Source organism: Dendropsophus ebraccatus, chromosome 13, assembly GCF_027789765.1.
Source record: "Dendropsophus ebraccatus isolate aDenEbr1 chromosome 13, aDenEbr1.pat, whole genome shotgun sequence".
Taxonomy (NCBI): domain Eukaryota; kingdom Metazoa; phylum Chordata; class Amphibia; order Anura; family Hylidae; genus Dendropsophus; species Dendropsophus ebraccatus.
The window spans coordinates 50,199,087-50,225,310 of NC_091466.1; the positions used below are offsets into that span (position 1 = coordinate 50,199,087).

The 26,224-nt window shown below is 42.0% G+C and overlaps 1 protein-coding gene across 2 annotated transcripts in view; it reads right to left on the reverse strand.

Moving 5' to 3' along the window:
* Positions 1 to 1,194: 1,194 nt before the first annotated feature.
* The window catches only part of EXOC5 (exocyst complex component 5), a 29,694-nt gene continuing 4,664 nt past the window's right edge, over positions 1,195 to 26,224 (reverse strand). Inside the window, exons 2-18 of one of the 2 annotated variants that reach the window (XM_069951422.1) lie at positions 24,030 to 24,121; positions 23,624 to 23,771; positions 21,740 to 21,934; positions 19,210 to 19,274; positions 15,437 to 15,465; positions 15,237 to 15,346; positions 13,413 to 13,457; positions 13,186 to 13,326; positions 10,904 to 10,986; positions 9,082 to 9,291; positions 8,820 to 8,967; positions 7,402 to 7,510; positions 7,045 to 7,165; positions 6,870 to 6,956; positions 6,554 to 6,662; positions 2,052 to 2,267; positions 1,195 to 1,387 (exon numbers count right to left, since the gene is read on the reverse strand). In XM_069951422.1, coding sequence (XP_069807523.1) covers positions 1,199 to 1,387; positions 2,052 to 2,267; positions 6,554 to 6,662; positions 6,870 to 6,956; positions 7,045 to 7,165; positions 7,402 to 7,510; positions 8,820 to 8,967; positions 9,082 to 9,291; positions 10,904 to 10,986; positions 13,186 to 13,326; positions 13,413 to 13,457; positions 15,237 to 15,346; positions 15,437 to 15,465; positions 19,210 to 19,274; positions 21,740 to 21,934; positions 23,624 to 23,771; positions 24,030 to 24,121 — 2,097 coding nt within the window. In that variant the 3' untranslated portion in view covers positions 1,195 to 1,198. Of the gene's footprint in view, positions 1,388 to 2,035; positions 2,268 to 6,553; positions 6,663 to 6,869; positions 6,957 to 7,044; positions 7,166 to 7,401; positions 7,511 to 8,819; positions 8,968 to 9,081; positions 9,292 to 10,903; positions 10,987 to 13,185; positions 13,327 to 13,412; positions 13,458 to 15,236; positions 15,347 to 15,436; positions 15,466 to 19,209; positions 19,275 to 21,739; positions 21,935 to 23,623; positions 23,772 to 24,029; positions 24,122 to 26,224 lie in introns of both variants that reach the window. The other variant, XM_069951423.1, reaches the window with a different exon arrangement.

Genomic DNA, 26,224 nt, shown 5'->3' on the forward strand with positions numbered 1-26,224 from the left:
ACATATATATATATATATATATATATATATATATATATATATTAGAAAAATATGTGCAAAGAAATTTAAAAATGAATCCTATATTCTATTCCATTTGTGGACATTCTCAATGTAGTTTTATATCTTTTATATTTGAATATATATTAACCTATTTTTTGCTTTCTTTCCTCCAATCTGTAGGAAAACCAGGCAGAACGTGTTTCTCTTCACTGCAGCACCAACAAAGTCAAATTACATAGTGTCCATCGAAGTCAATGAATTGTCTATGTAATGCATGGACAATCCATATCCTCCGGGGAGAATATGCTTTGTAGTTGTTCTCCTCCACTCTTAAAAGGGAACTACCCTTTATTGGGGCATAGATTTTATAAACCCGGGCGCACCATCTATACACCAATGACAACACGGCAGTTGTCAATGATGGGAATCCACTAGTGCAGTGATGGAAAACCTTGGCACTCCAGCTGTACCAAAATTACTAATTTCCATCATATCTAGGCAGCCAAAGTCATATCTTTGGATGTCCAGGCAAGATAGGTATTGTGGTTTTGCAACAGCTGGAGTGCAAAGGTTCGCCATCACCACCCTAGGGAAAAGTCATTTTACTGGGTGAACACAATGTAAGTTCTTGCCCTCCTTGCAAAGCCAACTAAGCAAGTAATACATAGAGCTCCAGGACCAAAAACTGTGATGGATGTGGCTCCTGGCTTTAGTAATAGATGGAGATCAAGGTGAGAGTCCACATAATAAGGAGAGAAGTTGTCAACAGCAGAAAAACACCTTTAACCTTTGTACAGAGTAAAAAAAAATGAGCAGTTTGTTAACATCAGAAATTAAACTCCAGTGACAGCACAACACAAGGAACAGGACTTTTATTTCTTATTAGTGAATTTCTACCATTTTATTACAATGAATACTGTCCCTTTAAAAATGAACTAGATGAGCAAACAAATCCCTTTATGATAAGCAGTTCTTTCTGAAGGTATATACAGGGGTGGAGTGTTGGCCTTGGAGCAAATACACATCTAGCATCTTCCATGGGAAATATATTTGCTCCCGTAGATTAAGGCAAAAGAACAGAAATACATGGCCGCTCTTCTGTACTAAAGCCAGTCACTGAATTGAAAGATCTGAAGTAACTTCCATGGGGAAGCGGATTCTGTGCCATTCTCTAGCCATGGCTTAGCATCTCAGCTACTCAGTTAAAGTGCCGGGCAAGGCGGGATGACCTGTAGTCAGCTCTCAGCTGCACAAAGGAATGAAGAATATTCTTATCCAGGGTGGCAAGCTGCTCTCCAGAACACACCTGCTTTAAGTTTTCTGGGGCCACCACCAAAAGGTTGCAGAGGGAATGAAGTGTATCAAACAGCTGCAACACAAGAGGAATCTGCAACGAGACAAGGCAACAGTAATAAATGGTTCACCGTTCTCCATCATGATAAAAAAAAAAAAAAAAAAGTTTACCTGGAGTGGGTACTAGGGATGGGCGAAAATTAAAACTACAGCTTCGAACTCTGTGTCGCTCCACTCTGGGTGCCTGGAAAAACTCAATCCAGTCCTGGGATACTTCTCCCAGTTTCCCAGGACTGTATTCAGCTTTTCCAGGCACCTGGAGGGGAGCGGCACAGAGTTCAATGGCGGTCCGCTTACAAGCTGACGGCTGAGCCTACAAAGCGCTTTGTTAGTACTGTAAAGTCACTCATCCTTTGGGGTTACTATATACACCAAAACTGCTCATACTTCTTCAGTAGCTGTTGGCTGACAGCTCCTGTATTCCTCTTATCTCCCCTAACATATACACACACACTAAACCAAGTTTGCAAGTATTCTCAAAAGACAAATGGAAATAATGTTATTTTGATTACAAAGACCTTCAATTTTGTTGTCAGATTTTGTTATGCTTTACTACTTAAAAAAAAAATAAAATATGAGTCAGAATAGGGCAACTCAAAGCAACTTTTTTTTAGTTTTTTTGTGTACAGAGCTAAGTATGGGAGCTATATTTGGCGTCATGATCTGTAGTTTGTATATGTACCATTGTGAAGACACACCTTGAACTCTTTGGCACACTTCCTATACTCTGCAACATCACAGATAGCCATCATGCCTCCCATTAAGCTGTAAGAAAACTGCTGCAGATGGTCATTTATAAGGCGATGAAAGCGCACCCCGAGTTCCATCAGTAACGTGTCCACATTCTTTCCATCCATTGACACGCGGATCTTATCCACTTGTTTTCGGATATAAAGGCAAACTTTGGCACAAGCCTATTTATAGGGTACAAAAACAGAATAAATAGAAGAGGAATGTCTGCTACCGAACAAACATTAATATATCTCCTAGAAACTCCTATTCATGATCTGTGTGTAACGGTGAGCAGCAGCACTAGAAAAAGCTTGTGTTGCTTTTCCTGAGCAAAAAAATAAAAAATAAAATACTTGCTTTAATGTGTACTTTAAGATAATTCAGACATCTCTTAAAGTGTACCTGTCGTTATAACTTTATTTTTTTTTTTTAGTTATCATGGAAAATGAACAGGAGACAGTCAGAAAACAGGAAGCCCTGTGTATCCCAGGCCATCTGAGCACTCACAGAGAGAAGGCAGTCATGTGATTGATGGACACATTGAGCCGTAATTCTCTGTACTGTCCGGAATTCCTGTGTTTAGTCTGTTTTTTTTCAACCAGCACAAGACTAAAAATCTGCCTTCAGGAGACTGGACCTAGATTTCTGGTAAGTACAGCTTTGTTTTCCAGCAGGATAGCAAAAACAACTTGCTTTATATCACATCTACTGTTGATTTAGAGCATGGGTCTCCAAATTGCGGCCCTCCAGCTGTTGCGAAACTACAACTCCCATCATGCCTGGGCAGCTAAAGCTTTGGATTTGGCTGTCCAGGCATGATAGGAAATGTAGTTTTGCAACAGCTGGAGGGCCGCAGTTTGGAGACCCATGATTTAGAGAGTTATAACAACAGTGACAATTTAAATAAGCATGGCTGACCTCTACCTGATCTAACAGACTTGCATTATAGGAGAGTCTTGGTCACATGGTACAGAGACAAAAGAATGAGTTCGTTCGGGCTCCAACAATCAGTTGGGGTCAAAACGGTCAGACCCGGACCAATTAAAAATTTTGATACATTTTTACAACCTATCAAACTTTTTTTTTTTTTTAAAGTATATGGTCATATAATTCAGGACACACCCATTAAAAGAATAATCCCATTATGAAGTGGTGGCATACTGCCAGGATATACCAACACTTTATAATCAGTGAAGATCTACACCTTAGAACTCCCACCAGTTCAGAGAACACAAAGCAAGCCTCCACAGACTGTACGGCAGTGAAGCTATGGCCTATCTTACTGTTATGGGAATACACCTGGGGGCTGGGTTCACACTATGTATATTTGAGGCTGTATTTGGTCCTCATAGCAACCAAAACCAGGAGTGGATTGAAAACACAGAAAGGATCTGTTCACACAATGTTGAAATTGAGTGGATGGCCGCCATATAACAGTAAATAACGGCCATTATTTCAATACCACAGCCGTTGTTTTAAAATAACAGCAAATATTTGCCATTAAATGACGGCCATCCACTCAATTACAACATTATGTGAACAGAGCCTTTCTGTGTTTTCAATCCACTCCTGGTTTTGGTTGCTATACAGCCTCACAAATACAGCCTCAAATATACATAGTGTGAACCCAGCCTCAATATCAAAACTTTTTGCAGATCTAAAGCAGAACAAGCAAAATACTGGGCATCATTCTTGAAGTGTCACTTTTGTTTTTATTTTTTTTCTCCAGAAATCAATAGCGCAGGCGATTTTAAGAAACTTTGTAATTGCGTTTACTAGGCAAAGATGCCATTATCTGCATTCAAAAAGCCTTTCCCCAGTACCCCCCTCCCTCATTTACTGCTTATTATCAGGAAATCGCGTCTTGTTTACATCAGTCGGGCCCTGTCTAATCTATGGAGAGGGGAGGGGGGAAAAGGGAGGAGAGAGATTAGACACCAGCAGAGAACAAAGGATTACACAGTGGGAGCTGTGTGAAAGCGGTATTCAGAGGTCAGAGAGGTCAGTGCTGACTTCAGAGGAGATAGCTGTAAATTAACCCTTTGTTGTCCTGTTTTGGTGCCTCATCTCCTTCCACCCCTCCCCTCTCCATAGATAACCATGAAGACAGGGGGGAGAGCCTCAAACTGCTTTTTAATGATAAAAATGCATTTTTCGGCTAATAAACCCAATTACGAAGCTTCTAAACATCGCCTGTACTATTGATTTCTGCAAAAAATGGAAAACCTTGGCACTCCAGCTGTACCAAAATTACTAATTTCCATCATATCTAGGCAGCCAAAGTCATATCTTTGGATGTCCAGGCAAGATAGGTATTGTGGTTTTGCAACAGCTGGAGTGCAAAGGTTTGCCATCACCACCCTAGGGAAAAGTCATTTTACTGGGTGAACACAATGTAAGTTCTTGCCCTCTTTGCAAAGCCAACTAAGCAAGTAATACATAGCGCTCCAGGACCAAAAACTGTGATGGATGTGGCTCCTGGCTTTAGTAATAGATGGAGATCAAGGTGAGGGTCCACATAATAAGGAGAGAAGTTGTCAACAGCAGAAAACCACCTTTAACCTTTGTACAGAGTAAAAAAAAATGGGCATACTGCCAGGATATTCCACTTTATAATCAGTGAAGATCTACACCTTAGAACTCCCACCAGTTCAGAGAACACAAAGCAAGCCTCCACAGACCTTACGGCAGTGAAGCTATGGCCTATCTTACTGTTATGGGAATACACCTTTAATATCAAAACTTTTTGCAGATCTAAAGCAGAACAAGCAAAATACTGGGCATCATTCTTGAAGTGTCACTTTCGTTTTTATTTTTTTCTCCAGAAATCAATAGCGCAGGCGATTTTAAGAAACTTTGTAATTGCGTTTACTAGGCAAAGATGCCATTATCTGCATTCAAAAAGCCTTTCCCCAGTACCCCCCTCCCTCATTTACTGCTTATTATCAGGAAATCGCGTCTTGTTTACATCAGTCGGGCCCTGTCTAATCTATGGAGAGGGGAGGGGGGAAAAGGGAGGAGAGAGATTAGACACCAGCAGAGAACAAAGGATTACACAGTGGGAGCTGTGTGAAAGCGGTATTCAGAGGTCAGAGAGGTCAGTGCTGACTTCAGAGGAGATAGCTGTAAATTAACCCTTTGTTGTCCTGTTTTGGTGCCTCATCTCCTTCCACCCCTCCCCTCTCCATAGATAACCATGAAGACAGGGGGGAGAGCCTCAAACTGCTTTTTAATGATAAAAATGCATTTTTCGGCTAATAAACCCAATTACGAAGCTTCTAAACATCGCCTGTACTATTGATTTCTGCAAAAAAAATAAAAAAAAAATGAAACGACTGTGAGACTTTAACCCTTTGAGGATCAGGCCCAAAATGACCCAGTGGACCGCACAAATTTTAAGCCTTTGTTTTTCCCTCCTCCCATTCTAAGAGCTCTAGCACTTTCACTTTTCTATCTACAGGGACATATGAGGGGTTGTTTTTTATAGGAATAGTTGTACTTTGTACTGGTGTCTTTCATTCTACCATAACATGTATGATGGAATCCCCAAATTATTATTTATGAAGATATAAATAGGTGGAATCGTAAAAAAGAATGCAATATGGTAACTTTTGCACTTTATGGTAAAAGTGACATGATACTATTATTCTATAGGTCAGCCCGAACACAACCATATTTGTGAAGATCGGACGTTTTGATCACTTTTTATAAAAATTTTTTTATTTATAATGTAACATAAAATCGATAATCAGCGCACTTTTTTTCTTCTTTTCGTCTACGCAGTTCACCGTTTGCAATGACGCTTGTTATATTTTAATAGATCGGACAATTACGCACGCTACGGTATATGTTTATTTTTCAATTTTATATGTTTTATTTATTTAATGGGATGGGGGGTGATTTAAACTTTTATTGGGGGAAGGGCTTTGGGGTAGTGTATTAGTGATTTTAACTTTTTTTTTTTTACACATTTTAAGTCCCTTTGGGGGACTTGTACATACATTACTTTCATTTACTACACGGATCATTGCTATGCCATAGGCATAGCATTGATCAGTGTGATAGGCGATCTGCTCATTGAGCCTGCCTGTGCAGGCTTAGTGAGCAGATCGCTGATCGGACTGCATGGAGGCAGGTGAGAGACCTCCAGCGGTTCGTTTTAACGATCGGGGGTCGCGATTGGTAAGTGACTCCCCCTGTCACTTACACTTAAACGCTGCGCCCGTGCCGCGATCGCGGCATTTAAGGAGTTAATGACACGCTGCAGCACTATCGCTGCAGCCTGTCATTAACGGTGAGGTGCCAGTGCATTGCACCTCAATGCAGCCGGTCCCCACCTGCTGTGAAGCGCGCTCCGCTCCGGAGCGCGCGTCATAGCTCAGGATGTACTGGTACGCCCAGGGTCGTCTGGGCACAGACTTCCAGGGCGTACCGGTACGTCCTAGGTCGTCTAGGGGTTAATACTTACATTCGTGTATTGAATTAAATCATTATTTTCATCCTCTGGCTTGAAATCGGTCTTTTTCTGCTCAGCCGCCAATATCTGTTTCATCTGGCCGACCATACAATTTAGTGTCCTGCAGATGAATCAGAGAAATATTCATAAATGTCCCAAAATAAACAGCAGCCAGATTACTACCTCTCATAAATACAACTTTTAGGCAACCTGTGGTGGTTTTGTGAAGCCACAGATCAGCTGCCAGTATACCTGGATCTTAGGATACATAAGACGACAGGCCACAGGTTACCTCCAACTGATCTGCAGAGAAATGCTACCAGCTAACCTGTCGATGCCCGTGTCCAGCTTCACTTCCATTTGTTCAATGATCTCTTTCTTTTTCTGCAGACATTCTGTCAGTTTTGGAGACGAGCTATAAAAGAAAGCAGATACACATGGCGGCCATTCTACTTGCTGAACAATCAGTATTTCCTATAGATTAGGAAAATGAAGTGCACTACCTCACTAAAGGCATGAGATGATCATTCAGATGCTTATCGAATAAATGAAAGATAGTGTTGGCTTGATGTACAACATCCAGGAAATAAAGGTTGGCATTTCGAGAATCAGGAGAAGGGATTGCTAGAATAGAGAGTATAAACATATTACTGAATGGTTCGTCCTGGATCAGAAGAACATGGCTGCTTTCTTCCAGAAAAGTGCCATGAATGTCCAGGGGTTATGTGAGTTACTGCAGCTCTGTTCCATTTATTGCAATGGCGCAGAGCCGCAATACCAGATACAACTTTCAGACAAGTGCAGCACTGTTGTTCATGTTCAAATATTGAATAACAGAATGAAAAAAAGACACATCTTACCTGCTAATCCTATTTCCAAGGCATAATCAATGTGCTCAATGCACAAGTAATCAACGAGTATTGAAAATACTCTGAAGGCATTCTTTGGAAGGTCAGATGGATCAGAAAGCTGAAAATGTACAACATGAAGTAGGGATAAGCATACTGTATATAGACAGCAAGGTACACATTACAGTGCAAACAGCAGCAGAGGACATACATATATATAGCTGTATATAGCTACTCAAATAATCATAATACATATGGTCCTGCCTGTCAGCCAGAGCAGGGACTAATAGTCCATATGCAATGGGGTAGTTCACATGTCAACCTCATTTAAACCTCTATTAACAGGGTCTGTCAGGTTAAAAAGCGATTTTAAGTGTATTCAACTGGCCATACAACTAAAGTTGGGTACACATAATACTACATTAAAGTGAATCTGTGACTCCCTGAGCGCCTACAGAGGGGATGACACCACTGGATAGATATAAATGAAAGCATTCGGAAGAGGCCGCAAATGGAGCCCGGCTATCCTAGCCTCTGCAATGGTTTAGCACGCCTCCCCCGGCAATATGCCTACCTGGGCAGCTGGGCAGCAGGCCTGCACGTGCCCAGGGAGCTGACCCCACTGAGATCCAGGATCCATAGCCGCTCCTCGGGGGGCAGGGGGCAATAACCCCGATGGACCCGGCTGAGGGGTAAGTACACTATTCGGGTACTTCTTCGGGGATTTCCTCTTTTCGACGGATTCCCACCTCTCATGCCTTCCCAGAAGGGACAGGAAAAGCACTGGTGATAGTGGGAAGGGGAGGAGCTTTTAACCTCTCATGTTGTGCTTTTCCTGTCCCTATGGAATGAGTTACCTCCTGTGGTGCCATCATGAAGATGAGGAGAGAAAACACATTTATTTAGGGTTGTAAATGGTGTCAAAGAGGGGGAGCCTACTATTCTCTGGGCCCTAGCACCGCTACGCCTTACCGTGCTGTATGCCTGCCTCTTGCATAATCAGCCATGTACACTCTGCATACATCACAGTGATGTGTAGCCCAGGGAATTATAGGCTCCGCCTCCTTGACACCTTTCACAACCCAACTAAAGGTTTGTTTGTTCTTTAATATGAAAATAAAAACACAGACACCGGCAATGCTTTTCAATACTTTCATTGATCTATTCAGCTGTACCATTAGCTTGGTAAGTGGCCAGGGAGTTAGAGAGTTGCTTTAATGAACTTCCATTGGGACACAATGGTATATTTAGAGTATTTTCATCAGTATTTGTAGCCAAAACCAGGTGTGGAACTGAAACTGAGAAAAACTAATGAAAAGATTTGTACTTTTTTTTCTGTGTTTTGGACTCCTGAATTTGTCTGCCTGCTGTTGTGAGAATGGATAACTAAACCTCACATTGTGTTAGGGTAAAAATCTTTGGGGATTTACCTTATGGCATCTTTCAAAGGCATGTTTGGTTTCTTGTAAGAGGTTTGCCACCACTTCTTGTGCCAGAAATGTCTCACCATGAGTTTCTATGCTAGGGCCCAGAGGCAAATTGGTGCGTTGTCTAATTCTTTCCTTGAGGTCTTGAATTCTGTCAGTGAACACAAAAGAGTTATCCATAAGAAAGTTGTTATACATCCAAGAGCTCCACTGCTGAGATGAAGTAGATTATATGGCAGTCTATATGTGTGATGTAGACACTCACCCTCCAGATCCAATAGGTCGCTTCTGATGGTTCTTGGAATCGTAATACCGCTGCAAGATCACTGAACTACGACTTCTTAAGTAACCAATTTCTACATCAATATAGTTCTCCAAGTAGCTAATGAAAATGGATTTGATTAACTTGGACAAGAAAGTCTGCTTGTCTGTCCCTAGATTGAATTCCATAAGTCTACTGGAAAGGTTAGTAGTTCTGTAAAAAAAAATTATAATAAAGTTACAGAGAATCAAACATAAAGCTTATAGATTTCAATTTTAAACATAGTGTCTGACTTCAGTGAACTGTTTCACAAAAATCCCCTGTCCATATATCATATCCTTCACATTCAAATTACCCAGAAATGTGTGTTTGCATTAGAACTGACATAAACCGAGACTGAATGGCATTAGAGTCAGGGTCTGTGCATCCCTGCAGTTACAGTCATTGGTAGCAACAGAAGTGTCAGACTGTCCCCGATTGTTGCTACACAATGTAAAAAAAAATAATGAAAAAATAAGTCATTTTTATTTGCTTAAAGTGTGACACATATATTGCAAAATGACAATATAAATATTTCTTCAATATAGATTTCTTTTGATTTATATAAGCATCAGCCACTTATGGTCAGTACTAGAGATGAGCGAACTGGGTTCGGGTTGATCCGAACCCGAACGTTCGGTATTTGATTAGCTGGGGCTGCTGAACTTGGATAAAGCTCTAAGGTTGTCTGGAAAACATGAATACAGCCAATGACTATATCCATGTTTTCCACATAGCCTTAGGGCTTTATCCAACTTCAGCAGCCACCGCTAATCAAATGCCAAAAGTTCGGGTTCAGATCGACTCGAGCATGCTCTAGGTTCGCTCATCTCTAGTCTGTACTTATTACTTTCCATACAGTGAGGAGGAACAGGACTCAAGCTTAGGGTGGATTCACACTAGGTTTTTTTCATCAGTTTTGTGCAAAAACTGATGCATTTGTGTGCTTGCGTTATGATCCGTTTTTCCATTGACTTCCATTTTAAAAATAAAGGATCAAAACGGAACGTACACAAAAACATAGACGACCTCACTTTTTTGTGTTATTAATAATTTTAAAAAAAGAACAGTTTTGATCCTTTTTTTTTTTTTTTTTTTTAAATACTGGAAGCCAATGGAAAAACGGATCAAAAAGGATCATAAAGAAAAAGGATTGGAAAAACGTAGTGTGAACCCAGCCTTAGGAACATAGAAACACAGAAGATTGTCTTGGAAAATATAATTGGTATATGATAATAGAAGTATAATAAAAGTTTTTCTTGGACAATCTCTTTAATAGAATGTATTGTACATTTTATACTGGTTAATTAGACAACTTCTTTCCCAAAGCATAAGGTCACTATAAAGTGGGGTGTTTCATTCAAGACCTCCTCTGAGCCAGAGCGGAATTGCCAGTTAAAAGTGGCCCCTGTATTGTTGAGCCTGGCCTATGCATTTGAATAATCACTATTTAATACTCCAACAATTTTTGTTTTTTTCTTAATAGGACATATGCTCAAACATTTAAACTGTTGACGTAAAACATTTAAATCACAAGCCCAATGTCTATTTCCTATGCAAATGATAGACCACGAACCCCAAAGGACACAAAGCACGCCAACTCCAAATCTACCTCCAGATATACAAATAAGCACATCAAAAAGTTCAAAGTAATTATATTTTCCAAGACAACAATTCCAGAGTTTTCTGCCTGCAGCTTTTACTTAGACAAACACCCCCTCCCTCAAAAAAAAAAAAAAATCTTTACATTGCTCAAAATACAATTTTCCAAATAAATCAATTTTACCTTGTGTACAGATCATAGAGATTCTTCAGATATTGTTCTGCATCCGATTTTCTGCATTCTTCCAATTGCTCCCTTACAAAATTCTAGAGTCAAATTTAAAAGGACAGAAAGGCAGAATCTTAGCCGACTGCGAGAAAGAGCAGATTATGTGTGTCCTGTACAATTAGTCACAGCGCATGTAAACAACATTATGAATGCTCAGCTTTTCTTTTCATCTCAATGTAAATAAGCCAATCCTAATCTCGTGTGGTATCAGGCTGCTAGGGATGCAATGCAACTGCTGCAAACAGGCAGACGCTAAGAAAGATATCAAGCAGGTAAATACTATACTGAGAGCTGAAGGGAGAAGGTGCATCCCCTCAGCCCAAATTCTGCACGCTCCAATATGGGACAACAGTTCTTATTTTATTTACTGTATTTACCATGCAGGTTACATAACAATTGGTTGTTGGCGTGTTGGTTCCAAACCCAGAAGTATTAATTAGTATGTTTTTGTTTTATTTTTACCTAATGAAGCAATGTAGATCTCATTTTGTTAACATTTTAAACATTATTTTTGCAGCCCACTCAATATATTATACGCTATAAGGCTATGTTCACACTACGTATATTTCAGTCAGTATTGTGGTCCTCATATTTCAACCAAAACCAGGAGTGGATTAAAAACACAGAAAGGATCTGTTCACACAATGGTGAAATTGAGTAGATGGCCGCCATATAACAGTAAATAACGGCCATTATTTCTATATAACAGCCGTTGTTTTAAAATAACAGCAAATATTTGCCATTATATGGCAGCCATCCACTCAATTTCACCATTGTGTGAACAGATCCTTTCTGTGTTTTTAATCCACTCCTGGTTTTGGTTGCAATATGAGGACCACAATACTGACTGAAATATACATACTGTGAACATAGCCTCAGGCTGGGTTAGAAAATTCTTTTCTATTATTTGTACTGGATTGGTGGCTTTACTATGGATTTCCCCAAATACAGTGGTGCCTTGGATTACAAGCATAATTCGTTCCGGGACCGCGCTTGCAATCCAAATCCACTCTTAAACCAAAGCAAATTTTCCCTTAAGAAATCATAGAAATGTAGACAATTGGTTCCACACCCCAAAAATTATGATTTATTATTGGAGAGGATGGGAAACACAAGGGCGGACAGAGACTGCAGGGAGCATGAAGGAATGAGCAGGGTAGATGTGGGCACATACATGGAGCACTCTCTTTCCGGGGAGAGAGGGGTTACAGCTATGGAGAGATTACCTCCACAGTCCTGTCCCCTGATGCAAGCCCCAGCCTGAAGTGGATCTGCTATGATTTGGAAGGTGAGGGAGACTTCCTTGGTCATAGTACAAGGCTGTAGACCACTCTATGCAGGCCATGTCCCTCCTCCACTGGCGCTCCCACCCAGTTCAGGGAGCTCTTAAACCAAAGCAATGCTCTTAAATCAAGTCACAATTTTGAAAAATTGTGAGCTCTTAAACCAAGTTACCCTTAAACCAAGGTACCACTGTACCTCCAGAATGGAGATGCCATAGATTTTATGATAAACAGCATGCTCCGATTTCCATTCAAAAATGTTTCTGTGCTCGTAGTTGAGGTATTGTAAAGCCAATCCACTCTATTCACACTACATGTTGTGATAAGTCGGCGATTCTGCTGTTAATCGATGATTCAACTATGCAGATACAAATTATTGAATTCCTACTCTCCTCAGTGAATGCTGCAAGCTGTTGCTTTTCTTTGGTCTATGGCTACTATGACTCTTTGTCTGGGTAATATGGCCCTTTCACATGACCGGATGCAGCACCACAAATCAGCAAGATTGGCGCTCGTTTGCACAGACCTTTTTTAGGCTCCATCCTGCAGCTGGGCAGCACAAACAATGACTGGATTGTTCAGGTGGCCTATAAAGCTTTACTATAACTGGCTGCACATTTACATGGAAAGATGTTCAGCATAGTGATTTGAATGCCCAAACAAAAGATGCAATAAACAGATGAGAGAGAAAACGCTTGTTCGTCGCTCATTACATATCCTTTTATATGGGTAGTTCCTACGTGTTGATAATGGACACTGGTAAAAGGAAACCTGTTTTTTCCCCACAGATTACCTGTAACTAGTGGACAGTAAATTTACCTCTTCTGACATAACACGAATTATTAGCAGAATATGCATAATACTAGAGGAGACAGGAGCCAACAGGCTATATTTATAGCCAGCCATTTAAATAGCAAGTAGTTTTTTTTTTAATAATCTTACAATACACGATACCTGAATTTTGACTTCAAAAATGTTCTGTATAAGTTTGGCCAATATAATTTCTGGATTGCTAAAGATGTCCCCAACTTCCTTGTTCACACGTTGGCACAACAGGGCCGAGTCCTCAAATATGTCATTCCTTATGTAGGCCCCCTAAAATAAGACAAACCATCATAAACATGGCTGTGGACATGTATGACTGAACACACATATGTATGAAAACAGACTGGTCCCCTTACCTCCTGGCACTGATTTATGTACACATCCACACAATGGGAATAACCCTGTTGAAGAAAGAATCAGATACTTCATAAATATGTCACCAAGCAGCTTTAATAGATGACATTACTTATACTGTACTCAGTTCTGCCAGCTGTTAATGGAAAAAGCTAAAGATTTGTTCTCGTTGTTAGATCCAACATTGAATTTGTTGTATAGGCCGCTGCCAGACACCTATCTCCAAAGAGAACAAAATGATTGGGTGCTAAAATTCAGCATGCCCAACCATACCATCCCTGACCTCAAACGTCAGCAGCCCTCCATACATAGACAGCCTTTGCCTTCAAAAATCTTCAGGTGCAACTGATTTTAAAGTGGTATTTCCATCTGGGCTTGTTATCCCAAGCCACAGGACCATTTCATGCATGTATTTTTGGAATATGGCAGAAAGCTTTAGTACCAGGAGGAAACACACACACAGAAAGAGAAAAGAACATAGACGTTCAATGCTGAGGATGTTCACGGTTGGATTAAATCCAGGATCTTAGTGCTGCAAGTTAGCACTGACAGCAATCTTATTAATAGATGCCTTAGTCACTTAGACAAGTTTAGACAATGGTCCATAGTATAGGTAATAGTGTAGTCCATAGGATAGGGGATAACCAAACTGTTTGCTGGGGGTCCAACCTCTGATCCTGAGATCGCCCTCCATTGACTGCAGGGCAACTGTATCCCTGTTCTCAGCATCGGTGGGAGTCCCAGTGGTTGGACCCCCAGCGATCAGCTTTTCATCCTCTATTCTATGGACAGCGGATATTTGTCCTCTGCTTCCACCTTCATTGTCTACACTTGTCCAAGTTACTAAGGCATCGACTAATAAGACTGCTAGTGGCACTGGCTTGCAGCACTGAGGTACTGGATTCAATTCAACCAAGGACATTCTTAGCATTGAACTTCTATGTTCTTTTCTTTTTGTGTTTCCTCTGGGTACTAAGGCTTCCTCCTAAAATCCAAAAACATATGCTGGAAATGGTCCCTCAGAGACATGGAACTGGGAAATGATGGACAGAGATCTTTTTTTCAATGCTACAGAATATGCTGGCGCTTTATAAGAGACAAGGAATAAAAAGACATAAATATTTACAATTAACTTAAACATCACAAAGCTTAAAAAGGGGTATTCCGCTCAAACATAACTTTCATATGTTGCTGCCCATCATGAGACTAACAATTCCTTCCATACTTGTTATTATCTATTCAGTCTCCTTGCCCCATTTCTGATCCTGCTGCTTTGTGCTGAAGACAAAGAAATATGTGTGTAATCTGCTCTCTCCAACTAGCCCTCCCTTCAGAGACGGCTTATGTAAACAAGTCCCCAGTAGGCTGTATCTGTAACTTTGTAATCCCAGAAGGGTTCATCACAGCAACTTGACCTCAGATTAACCCTCCTGACATTAAAAATATGCTACAAAGTTGCAGATACAGCTTGCCATAGACACAGAGAAAAGCTCACACACAGATTTCTTTGTCTTCAGCACAAAGCAGCAGGCTCAGAACTGGGGGAAGGAAAGTGAAGTATGGAATTAATTGTTAAGGCCCTAATACAGTAAATAATTATCGGCTTAATCTGACCAATGACTGACCATTCAAGCTTATAATAGTTTATTGTAATAGAACATGTTGAAATAATGGCGCTGTTTTTGAAAGACAGCAGGTATGCTTTTCTAAAGCACAGATGACCCCCTTAAATGACCGCTCATATGCCTATAAAACTAACACTGGCCTGTTCCCAGCATTGCTGAGTGGGGGAGCAGCTCACTGATGAATTGCACAGCCTTACATACCTTAAAATATAGCAACACTGCGGCTACTTCTCTCATACGAGATATCTCCCCTCTCCGCTGAGCACTTGTAAACTCCTGAATTAACTGGTGTTCTAGATCATGGTATTTACCTGTAAGAAACCATAAAGCACGGTCATTTCATGCACACCCCAATCCAAAGAAATTATTATAATATACTGACTTTTGGAACTAATACTCACTGGCAATTTTAGATTTCACTTCAGCAAATCTGTAAAAAAAAACAAACATTTTTTTAATTAATATCACACATTCAAGATGGTCTAGTGTTTTATATTAACTTTACTACAAGAGGCTGCCGTTCATGGTCTCTATCTATTGACATGAAAAGGAGTTGTGTAAGAGCACATTTTCTTCCGCTCTTTTCATTGCAATGAGACCACCCATAGATAGCCTGCAGCCTGCCAGTGGCTAGTATACAAACTAGCTGCTAGTCATGACCACAATCCCAGCGGCACTAATGGTGACAGTAGTTGGCCGGATTCTGCTACTACGGCTTCCCAGTAATGGCAATCAGTAGACAGCAGTAGTGTGAGAGTGTGCTGATGCCTGTAATAGATTCCTATGGTGCTGTAATATAGGTTCAGCAGAACTATGGCAAGTCTGAGTGTTACATCCAGAACAGTGACTATTAAGCACAGTTAGTTCAGACTTATCATTACTTCGGGCAAACAGGGCAAAGGGGAAGCCCCAACGGTACGTAATGTTCCGGGATTGCAGAAGAGCTAACAACGGCTTTAGCGCAGCTCGCAAACGAAGAGTGCGCCTGGAGAGATCCGGGAAGAGCAAAAGCTGGCTCCATCAAAGTCCACTTCGGGCAAGAGACGAGCTTTCTGCATAATTTCCTCTTTCACTGAGAAAAAATGAATCCTACAGATCATGTCCCGTGGTCTGGCTGGGTCCCCACTCTGCGGCCTGAGAGCCCTATGGGCGCGATCAATATCTATGTGAGTTTCTGGTGGGGGTCCAAGAAGTCCATTGAAGATACCCAGTAAGGTTGGAAGTAAATCAGCTGCACGCGTCGCCTCCGGCAGACCTCGGATCCGGATATTATTGCGCCGGTTCCGATTTTCAAGGTCATCCATATGCGCTAAAAGCATCTGCTGCTGAGAGGAATGGGCAGAAATCTGTGTTCGCATTTCAGTCAGGGATTGCTGCACTGACGTTTGGAAAGTTTCAAGGTCATTCACCTGGGTTTGCAAAGTAGAAATGTCCGCTTTGACTAGGCCCAGATCTTGTTTCCAAGCGGTTTTCAAGTCCTGCGCCATTGTCTCCATGTCTTGTTTAGAGGGCAAAAACGCCAGCAAAGCTTGGAGCTCCGGGTGAGCACTGAGAATAGTTGCTGCTTCCCCCTTGGGTAGTGTCGCCGACATCAGAGGTGGTGGGGGGTTGTGTATGGTTGCCACAGTCACACTGTCCGCCATCGCTTTGGGAGCCATTCGGGCCGGGGGGTGGGCAAGACAGGGTAGCGAGGCCATTATGCGCGCTGGGGGGTGCGCAGCAAGGGTATCAGGGGCCACTTGCTCAGTCTGGCTGCACTGGGTTGGAAGGCTTGAGGTGCTGAGGGGTAGCTGCTGCGATCCCGGGGTGGCAGGGGTAGAGAAAGTTACAGGGCAGCGTCCACTGCAGGGGCCAGGGGGGCACTCAGAACCCGGCTGTGAGGCTGCCAGCACTGAGGTGGTGTGAGCCGCAGCCACAGCACAGCCTTCCACTGAGGACGGGGCTGATCCGATGGCTGAAGGCTCAGAGGTGCCGGGAGCCTGTGGAGTGCCAGATCTCCTCAATACCAGCACAGGAATCTTGCTAAGAGGCAGAGGATCCGGGCGCCGGCACGGGGCACAATCAAGCTGGAGTGCCGGCACGGAAGGACTGTAGGTGTGCAGCACGTGGGGGCAAGATGGCCGCGTTCCCTTACCGGTCTGCTGCTGTGGGTCAGAGTCCCCAGGCTGGTCCCCAGCCGCGCCACCGCTGCTCCGGTCCTCCTGACAGCGGTGCCCCGGCGAATCGCCAGTCTCTGTCGGCAGCTCCAGGTGCCGATCCTCTCCCTCAGGACACCGGCCCGCACGGCAAGATGGCGGCACCTCGTGGTGCTGGAGAGGAGGGCCGGCGCACGTGTCCCGCTCCCGCAGCCGACGGTCTCCCTCAGGGTCAGTCAATGAGACGGGGGTCACCGGAGAAGCCGGTACCGTCGGGATCTGGTGGGCTGCTTCTCCTCGCCTGGTCTGCCTTCTCTCCTGCGTTCCCGGCGCTGGGCAAGATGGCGCCTGCTGTCTGCTCTCACCCGCCGTGTCCTCAGGAAGGCTGGCAAGCGGCGAGAAGTAGTTTGAAATGGGTGTCTGAGGGGTCTGGGGCGCAGATGGCACCTTCTTATGGATTTAAGCTTCTTCAGCCCCATTAAAAAGCTCTAGGGACCCCCAAATGCTCAGGTCTGTAACGGAGCTTCTACTCCTTGCTTCCTTCTCCTTGCATGGCTAGCCACGCCCCCCCCAGCACAGTTAGTTCAGCCTGACCCTCAGCTGTTCCCCAGCCATAAATGGAACAAGTTACTAGGAAATTAACCCTTGTATTCTCTGTAGGCCACACAGAGGCTAGAAGATTATCACATTTTCTTGTATAAAAGTAACTTGATGGCTGCAAATGTCTTTTATATAGTGAGTTCCCCCCCAAAAATAATCTGCTAACACAATGGGGTCAATTTTGTGCCTCTTAGGTGTTTTAATAATGTAAAACAAACCTGCAGTGTGGTAAGGATTCCTAAAGAGAATCTTATATACTGTGAATGGTAAATGTTTTAAAGTGTCACTGTCGTTTAAATTTTTTTTGCAGAAATCAATAGTACAGGCGATTTTAAGAAACTTTGTAATTGGGTTTATTAGCCGAAAAATGCATTTTTATCATGAAAAAGCAGTTTGAAGCTCTCCCCCTTGTCTTCATGGTTCTCTTATGGAAAGAGGATGGGTGTAGAGAGAGAGAAGGCACCAAAACTGGACACCAAAGAGTTAACTTACAGCTACATCACCGGGCTATCTCCTCTGAAGTCAGCACTGACCTCTCTGACCTCTGAATAGAGGCTTTCACACAGGTTCGCTGTGTAATCCTTTGTTCTCTGCTGCCGACTAATCTCCCTCCTCCCCCCTCCCCTCAGGTTACACAGGGCTCGACGTATGTAAAAGAGTCAAGATTTCCTGATAATGAGCAGTGAATGAGAGGGAGAAGGGAGGGGGGGACCTGAGGAAAGTATTTTTGAATGCAGAAAATGGCATATTTGCCTTATAAAACCGATTACAAAGTTTCTTAAAATTGCCTGTACTATTGATTTCTGCAAAAATAAAAAATAAAAAAAATACGACAGTGATACTTTAATGTTAATCATCCACATCCCAGCCAGCCTATCATGTTCTAGTACCTGAAGTTCTTGGGAACTTGAAGATTGCTGCATTTAAGGAACAAAGTGAAATGCTTCTCTAAATGAGTCAGCACCATTTTCAACCTGAGCTATATATAAAAGTTATTAGAGGCTTAGGTGACCTCAGAGCAGATGAATTCTGCTGCCATCTCTGTCCATGTCAGGGATTGTCCCCAGTGTTTTCCCTTGGGATTTGTTGGACAGTTCCTGACATGGACAGAGGTGGCAGCAGAGAGCACTGTGTCAGACTGGGTAGAATACACCACTTCCTGCAGGACATACAGAAGCTGACAAGTATTGAAAAGCTTGATATTTTAAAATAGAAGCAATTTAGAAATCTGTATAACTTTCTGGTACCAGTTGTTTTAAAGACCATTTTGTTCCCGCTGGAGTACTCTTTCATTTCCATGCATACAAAACATCAGTCATGTGTAACCTTAAGGTCCCTCTAAACCCCAACGTTATGAGGGGAAACAATGAAGCATTGATTTTAGCATTATTAAAAAAAAAGGGCCATGTGCTACGGCATAGGTACAGCAAGAGACCTACTTATCAAATGGTAGCTCTTGAGCAATCAAATGCAACTTCTGAATAATATCAGCGGCCTCCTTTATCTGTAAAATTAAAAAAAAACAAAAAACAGATTATTATTGCAAAATCCCAATGAAAGCAGAAAGCTATAGATGTTCTCTTTAAACACTACGTACAATGTACCGATCCTGGACCTTATGGTTCGCGCCCTGTTGCTCTGATAATGTTACAATAGAAGAAGCACCAGAACCAGAGCTAAGGGACCACAATAGATAGAGCCATTCACACCTCTTTATATAGAACTTTCACAGAAAATGACCCACTGTTTAAAGGTAAAGGAAGTTTTAACATATTTAAAAATGTATGGTAATCTTTTCCTAATATTCCATTTTGCTAAATATTCCTGAAATCTACTAGGTCTAAAACTAAGCTGTTCTGTCTGTGGTGATAAGAGGAGGCTGCTGTAACGTGATTTGTACAACATTACAGTGACATCTGACATCATTAGATAGATAGCAGCAGTATAAGGGCCCTATGACACATAGGGGGAGATTTATGAAAGGGTGTAAATATACACCTGGTGTAAAATGCCCCCAGCAACCAATCACAGCTCTTCTTATATTTTACCTGAGCTGAAAGCTGAGCTGTGATTGGTTGCTGTGGGCAGTTTACACCAGGTGTATATTTACATCCTTTCATAAATCTCCCCCATAGTGTTTATCTGCCAAATCAGGTCGATTTGGGCAGATTTCACTACATGTAATAAAGCAATCATTCGTGCATCGCTACATATATGTGATGCGTGGCTGGCAGCTGACAACAGTGTAAAGTAAAACAATGAACAGGATGACACCAGATAGCCTGGAGAGGTAAGCAAAACAATATCTTTACTATTATTATTATTTCTATTGTGCCTGCATCTCTAGGTCTTTGCAGCACTGACGCACAATTACCAAGCAGTGTATTGGTTCAGTAAGTAGCCGCTTTCTTACAGTACTGGGTGGGGCCGTATAGCCGTATCGGCCCTAAGATAAAAGCCCCCCCCCCCCCCCCTCATAGAATGACCTCTGCAAAGATTACGCTCAGTAATGTTTTACATTCATTCAGGGAGCCAGGTCCTGTTCATTATCATCTATGTTGTGTGGCTTGCGGTAAAGCATATCACTAAATGATGTTAAAAACAGCTCAGGCATGATGGCAGCAATGTACAAGAAAAAAACAGATTATAAAAAAAAAATTCAGTATGTGGCTCTAATAAATAAAAGAAAATCTAGGCAACAGATTACATTTAAATTACTGTTGGCCATATAGCACTGACTTTTGATCTCAATGGAGATACACCTCCACCAGGGGTCTGACAGTGGCTTACCCCTGTTACCCAATTAAAGAAACATGCGTGTGTTGGCATGAGATGGTGTTCATGCATGTATATGATGGTGGTTGCCCAACTGCTGTATAATGTGTATGGCCTGCTTAAGTCACTTCAATAATAAATTAATTTCTTTTGTGACTCATCTACTCACTCTGTATTGTGTGTCTACCACCCTCCCCTACGCTACTTTGCAGTCAAAAGACACACACAACACACCCTTGCAACGATACACTTTAAAGGGGGTTATCCAGGCTTAGAAGAACATGACTGCTTTCTTACAGAAACAGCATTGACTTGTCTCCAACTCTGCTCCATTGAAGCGAATAAGGGTCCATTTACACAGAGAGATTATCTGACAGATTATCTGCCAAAGATTTGAAGCCAAAGCCAGAAACGGACTATAAACAGAGATCAGGTCATAAAGGAAGGCCTGAGATTTCTCCTCTTTTCAAATTCATTCCTGGCTTTGGCTTCAAATCTTTGGCAGATAATCTTTCTGTGCAAATGGACCCTAAGCCTCACTGTAAAACCCCACCAGAACTGAAGACAAGAGTCATGCTATTTCTGGAAGAAAGCGGCCATGTTTTTCTAATCCTGCATGTCCACAAGGACATATCCGGACCATAAACTTCATTACTGCACATGGACCTCCTAGAAAAGTATTTTCCAGCTCAGAAAGTCCTATTTCGAGCAAGGTCTGCTGATGCATTCATGGTTGCCCAGGTTATGGTTATTTTTTTCCTTCTTGGGATATCTATGGGCCCATTTTAACCCCTTGCTTCCCACGCTTTAATGAGAACCCCCTTAAAGTATCACTATGACCTTTACCTTACTTTTTAATTGTTATTTAGATAATTGCGGCGCTCTCCATCTGTTCTTAGTGCCCTTCTGTAAAACAGCTAGGAAGACGTAAAAAAGCTTATGTGTTTGTTGAATTAAACATACAAGCAGCTGGGCAGAAAATCTAACATGAAAAAGCCCGGTTAACACCATTTTAAAGTATAAATAAATGTGAAGCGCTCGGCAGGATAATATTGTAAACGCACACTTGTGAACAATTAAACTTTAACAAGTCCGTCTCTGAGCGGCTGTAAGTGTGACCAGCACAAGAATAGGCAATTAGGGCAACGCTGCTGGTCGCTTGCAATCACTTCACGCCCTGCTGGCGGTCCTTACCTTTTCAGGGTTGTTAAACACATCAGACTGCAGATTTCCATCCAGAAACTCATTAAAATAGGTCATCAGTTTTTGGGCCTCCACAGCTCGCTGCCGCGGCGTGTTCACCCCCTCCAACTGGTCACCAAGATGACACACCTTCGTAGCTACATAGCTGATATGCTCATCAAGCTCTTGGAAATGCTGGAAAGCAATCTAAAGGACAAAGTAGACAGGCTTGTTAACTCTACACTGAAAAATTGTAACTATGTGGCAACACCGTAACAAAGAACTAAGATAAACTAATACACTATATCAATACAGATGGCATAGGTGGAGGGAAAATGATGTATGCAATAGTTCTATTTTCTAAAAGGTTACTGCACATACCATTACTCTAAGTAAAAGGTAGGACAGTCACCCCCCACTCAATATATGGGGAGGTGAAAAATGACCTTTAATACAGTCAATGTAACTGTAATGGCTAGGACTTCAGTCATTTTGGTCACAACAGGGGGTCTCGTGACCAAAAAGGTAAATTAATGGGGTCCTGTTGTGACACACGTGACCATGCCTGCAACAGTCACAATAAATCCACCTCGGGTGGATTTCTTGCAGCTGTGACCAGATTCGTTTACTTTGGATGTGATGTTACATTGCGTAACATGTTGCAAAACCACAGGCAAAATCACTGTGTAGCCCCAACCCTAAAGGCCCCTATTGTCAACCTAACCCACTGCTCGTGGTGGAGTCAGCCATCAGTCTAGAGCATGGGTCTCCAAACTGCGGCCCTCCAGCTGTTGCAAAACCAAAATTCTCATCATGCCCAGACAGGTATAGCTTTGGATTTGGCTGTCCAGGCATGATGGGAAATGTAATATTGCCGCAGCTGGAGGGCCGCAGTTTGGAGACCCATGGTCTAAAGTGTATGGGGCTTTCCCGAACAACCATTGACAGGTGTCATTGGTGATATGGGTCTCACTGTGACATACTCCTCTCCATAGACAGCACAGGAGCGCTCAGCCATGCCGAACATTCCTGTGTATGGGGAGAACAGGCGATGAGCAGTTGAGATTAATTAAGGTGGAGTATGGCCACCCTAAGGGTAAGCTCACTTTAAATAGACTTTCTGCGCATTTTACCTGCACAGATAAAATCCACAGCAAATTACAATACCATGCGTGAAAATTTTTGCATATTGATCTATTGTTGAGAAGTAGGGAGAAGCATTAAATCCTGCCAAGCTCCTTCATCACAAACAAGTTTTAAAGGGTATGTTTATACAGAACTGAAATGCTTCAGATCTGTTGCATACGTTGGCTTACCTAACAAAACTGGGAAAAGCCACTACAAGTCTGATGCAAATCTGCAGCATGAAAACACTTTGGAACACTGCAGCATTTCAAACAAAAAAAAAATTAATTCAGGTAGAATTCGAGAGACTTATCGATCAAGCTGATCCTGGCAGAGGGAAGCCAAAGAGACTGCCTCCGAGACACCTCTCCAGTGCCACAGTACAACCTGCTAGTGATGAGAAAAACTGTCTGGATTTAACACTGCCCATAGTTAAGGTGGAATCAACTAAAAGACTCCCTTTAAATGTGCAACATATCACTGTTCCCCACTTCACAAGGAGGATATGAAGGCTCTCTGCAGGTTGCTAATTCCATTGCATCTAAAAGATTATCTTTTTTCCCCCTAATTCTACTCCTACGTGTCCTGGGGGATCACCTGAAACACTTTAGCCCTTTGCATTGCTCTAGATGAAAGATATGACATGTTGGTGGCATAACAGGAGTCTCGCCTGGTATTACTCAAAAGAATGCTACTTATGGCTAATCTGATAATTATTTAAAATGTCCTTGTAACATTAAAGATACCTGTAATGTGTGCCCTGCCGCTCACCTGGTTGCTTTTCTGGAGCTCCTGGACTTTTCTGGCAAAGTCTTTTGCTTCTTTCTGGCATTGATTTTCTAGTTTCTCCACTTTTCTTTGGATTCTTTCATCCATCAACTTAAGCTCCTCAATGTGGTTGACAAATTGATCCAACAACCTGCAACACAGACTATTGCTTTATTGCAATCTAAAAAATAAAACAAGAAATAACAGTAGGACAGTTACAGTGTGACCAAAAGCAGCTGAAAGCCAATAATTCTGGTCCCATTGATCGAGGATAGGTGGTACCTTTTAACATTGGGATAACCTCTTTACATTAAACCACTATTCCACTACTGGAAATCGTGAGTAATGCATCTTGTCTCTATAAAGTATTGACATATGGTGGAATGGCTTCTAAATAAATGTACAGTACCTTTCTGGATCAAATGCGTCTGATCCTCTGGACCCTCCTCCTAGAGTTCTCCATGCCAGTCTCTCAATGTATTCATCAGCATCAAATGGTTCCTACACAGAGAACCACATCATCATTTCATATGTCTCCTCCCAGCTGGTTCTCCTTCCATCATGGCACACAGTCTCATACAGGGAGCTGTACCCATCTATTACCCATCCTCTTATAACCATTTTATTGTAGACAATTCAGTACTTACAGGGGTATTCCTAAATCTAAATCAACAGGGGATGTGATATAAAGCATGTTTGCAATTTACATTTTTTTTCCTTTAGTTATGCTTTGAAACAAAGCTATACTTACTTGTATCCAGGTCCAACCTCCTGAAGGTAGGTTTTTTAGTCTATTATTGGTTTAAAAAAAAAAAAAAGGCAGAAAAACAAATGACTGCCTTCTCTGTGAGCACAGATGACTGGGACTTCCTATGTTTAGTCTCTTTTTTTTAACCAGCACAAGACTAAACTGTTTCCTTGAGAAGACTAGACTTGGATACAAGCAAGTATAGCTTTGTTTGAAAACATTATAAAAAAAAATACTAATAACAATAATGTTAATTGCAAACCTGCTTTATTTCACATCCCCCACTTATTTAGATTTTGAAAGTTAAAATTACAGACACACTGAATCACTGCTGCCACCTCTGTCCATGACAGGAACTATCCAGAGTAGAAAGGGTTTTCTATAGGGATTTGCTAGTGCCCTGAACAGTTCCTGTCATGGAAAGAGGTGGCCCCTAACAGATGTGAGCTGTGGCTTCTTTCACAATTTTCCCTGTACAACGTTGCTATCAGTATGCAGGGAATTATAACACAGCCCCATCCACTAGACTCGAGCAGTTTGAAGCCTGAAGTGCACTTTCTATTTAGCACTAAGCGAGAATCCAGAGATCACCTATCCTGTAACAGTTGTAAATAAACTGTAAAGTTGGTATAACCCCTTTAAAGCGACTCTGTACCCACAGTCTGACCCCCTCATCTCAAACCGCTTGTACCTTCGGATAGCAGCTTCTAATCCAAGCTCTGTCCTGGGGTCTGTTCGGCAGGTGATGCAGTTATTGTCCTAAAAAACAACTTTTAAACTTGCAGCCCTGTGTCCAACGGCTTGGGCTTAGATTGTGTATGCACCGCCTCTCTGTCCCTCCTCCCCGCCCTCATCATCATTAGGAATGCTCCAGGCAGATTGTCTCTTATTCATCACCTGTGTGAGCATGGCACATGGGCTGGATTGTTAAGGCACCTGTGCAGTGTTCAGACAGGAGAAAATGTTCTAGGGGCATTCCTAATGATGAAGAGGGTGGGGAGAAGGGACAGAGAGGCTTAAAAGTTTATAAGTTGTTTTTTAGGACAATAACTGCATCACCTGCCGAACGGACCCCAGGACAGATCTTGGATTAAAAGCAGCTAGCAGAAGGTACAAGTGGTTTGGGGGGGGGGGGGGGTCAGATTGTGGGTACAGAGTCGCTTTAAGTAATTTACTTTTCTTCTATTTAATGGCTCTGTTTGGCATAGCATAAACTTTTGTACATGTTAAAATAGGTCCCATAGTTTACTGAAAAATAAGCACTGACAATGCATTTCCTACTATTGTCTGCAAAAGAGCAGGAAATGTCCATCCACACAATGTGTACACCACAGAAGATAGCCAGGAAAAAGCACTCAGGTTCATTGAAACGATAAAGACAGCAATGTAAGTCTTTCAGACCCACAATATCCATATATTTAATTTTTTTTAATCTTTTTTGACTTTTTAAATCACCAACATACACACAAAGTTGGGACTTGTTTTTCTGTGCATTCTTTGTAGGAATTGTCAATATAGAAAACTGTGAAATAGGTAAATTAGCTTCTTGGATCACTGGGGGGTGTTCCTCAGCCTCCCAGTGCACGGTTAAGCCCACCTGCCACCTCCATCGGTCATGCCTACCCATACATATTTAATTATGTATAAGCATGCTGGTCATTAGGAAGGTGTGACTGAAGAAGGTGGCAGGGGGGCTGAAACGTGCAATATTTTGAGGTTGATGCAACTTCTGTTTTTATTTCTTAAGTGTCTCTGTAGTTTCATTTCTTAGTCCAGGCGATTTTAAGAAATGTTGTAATTGGGTTTATTAGGCAAATATGCCATTATCTGCATTCAAAAAGACTTTCCCCAGCCCC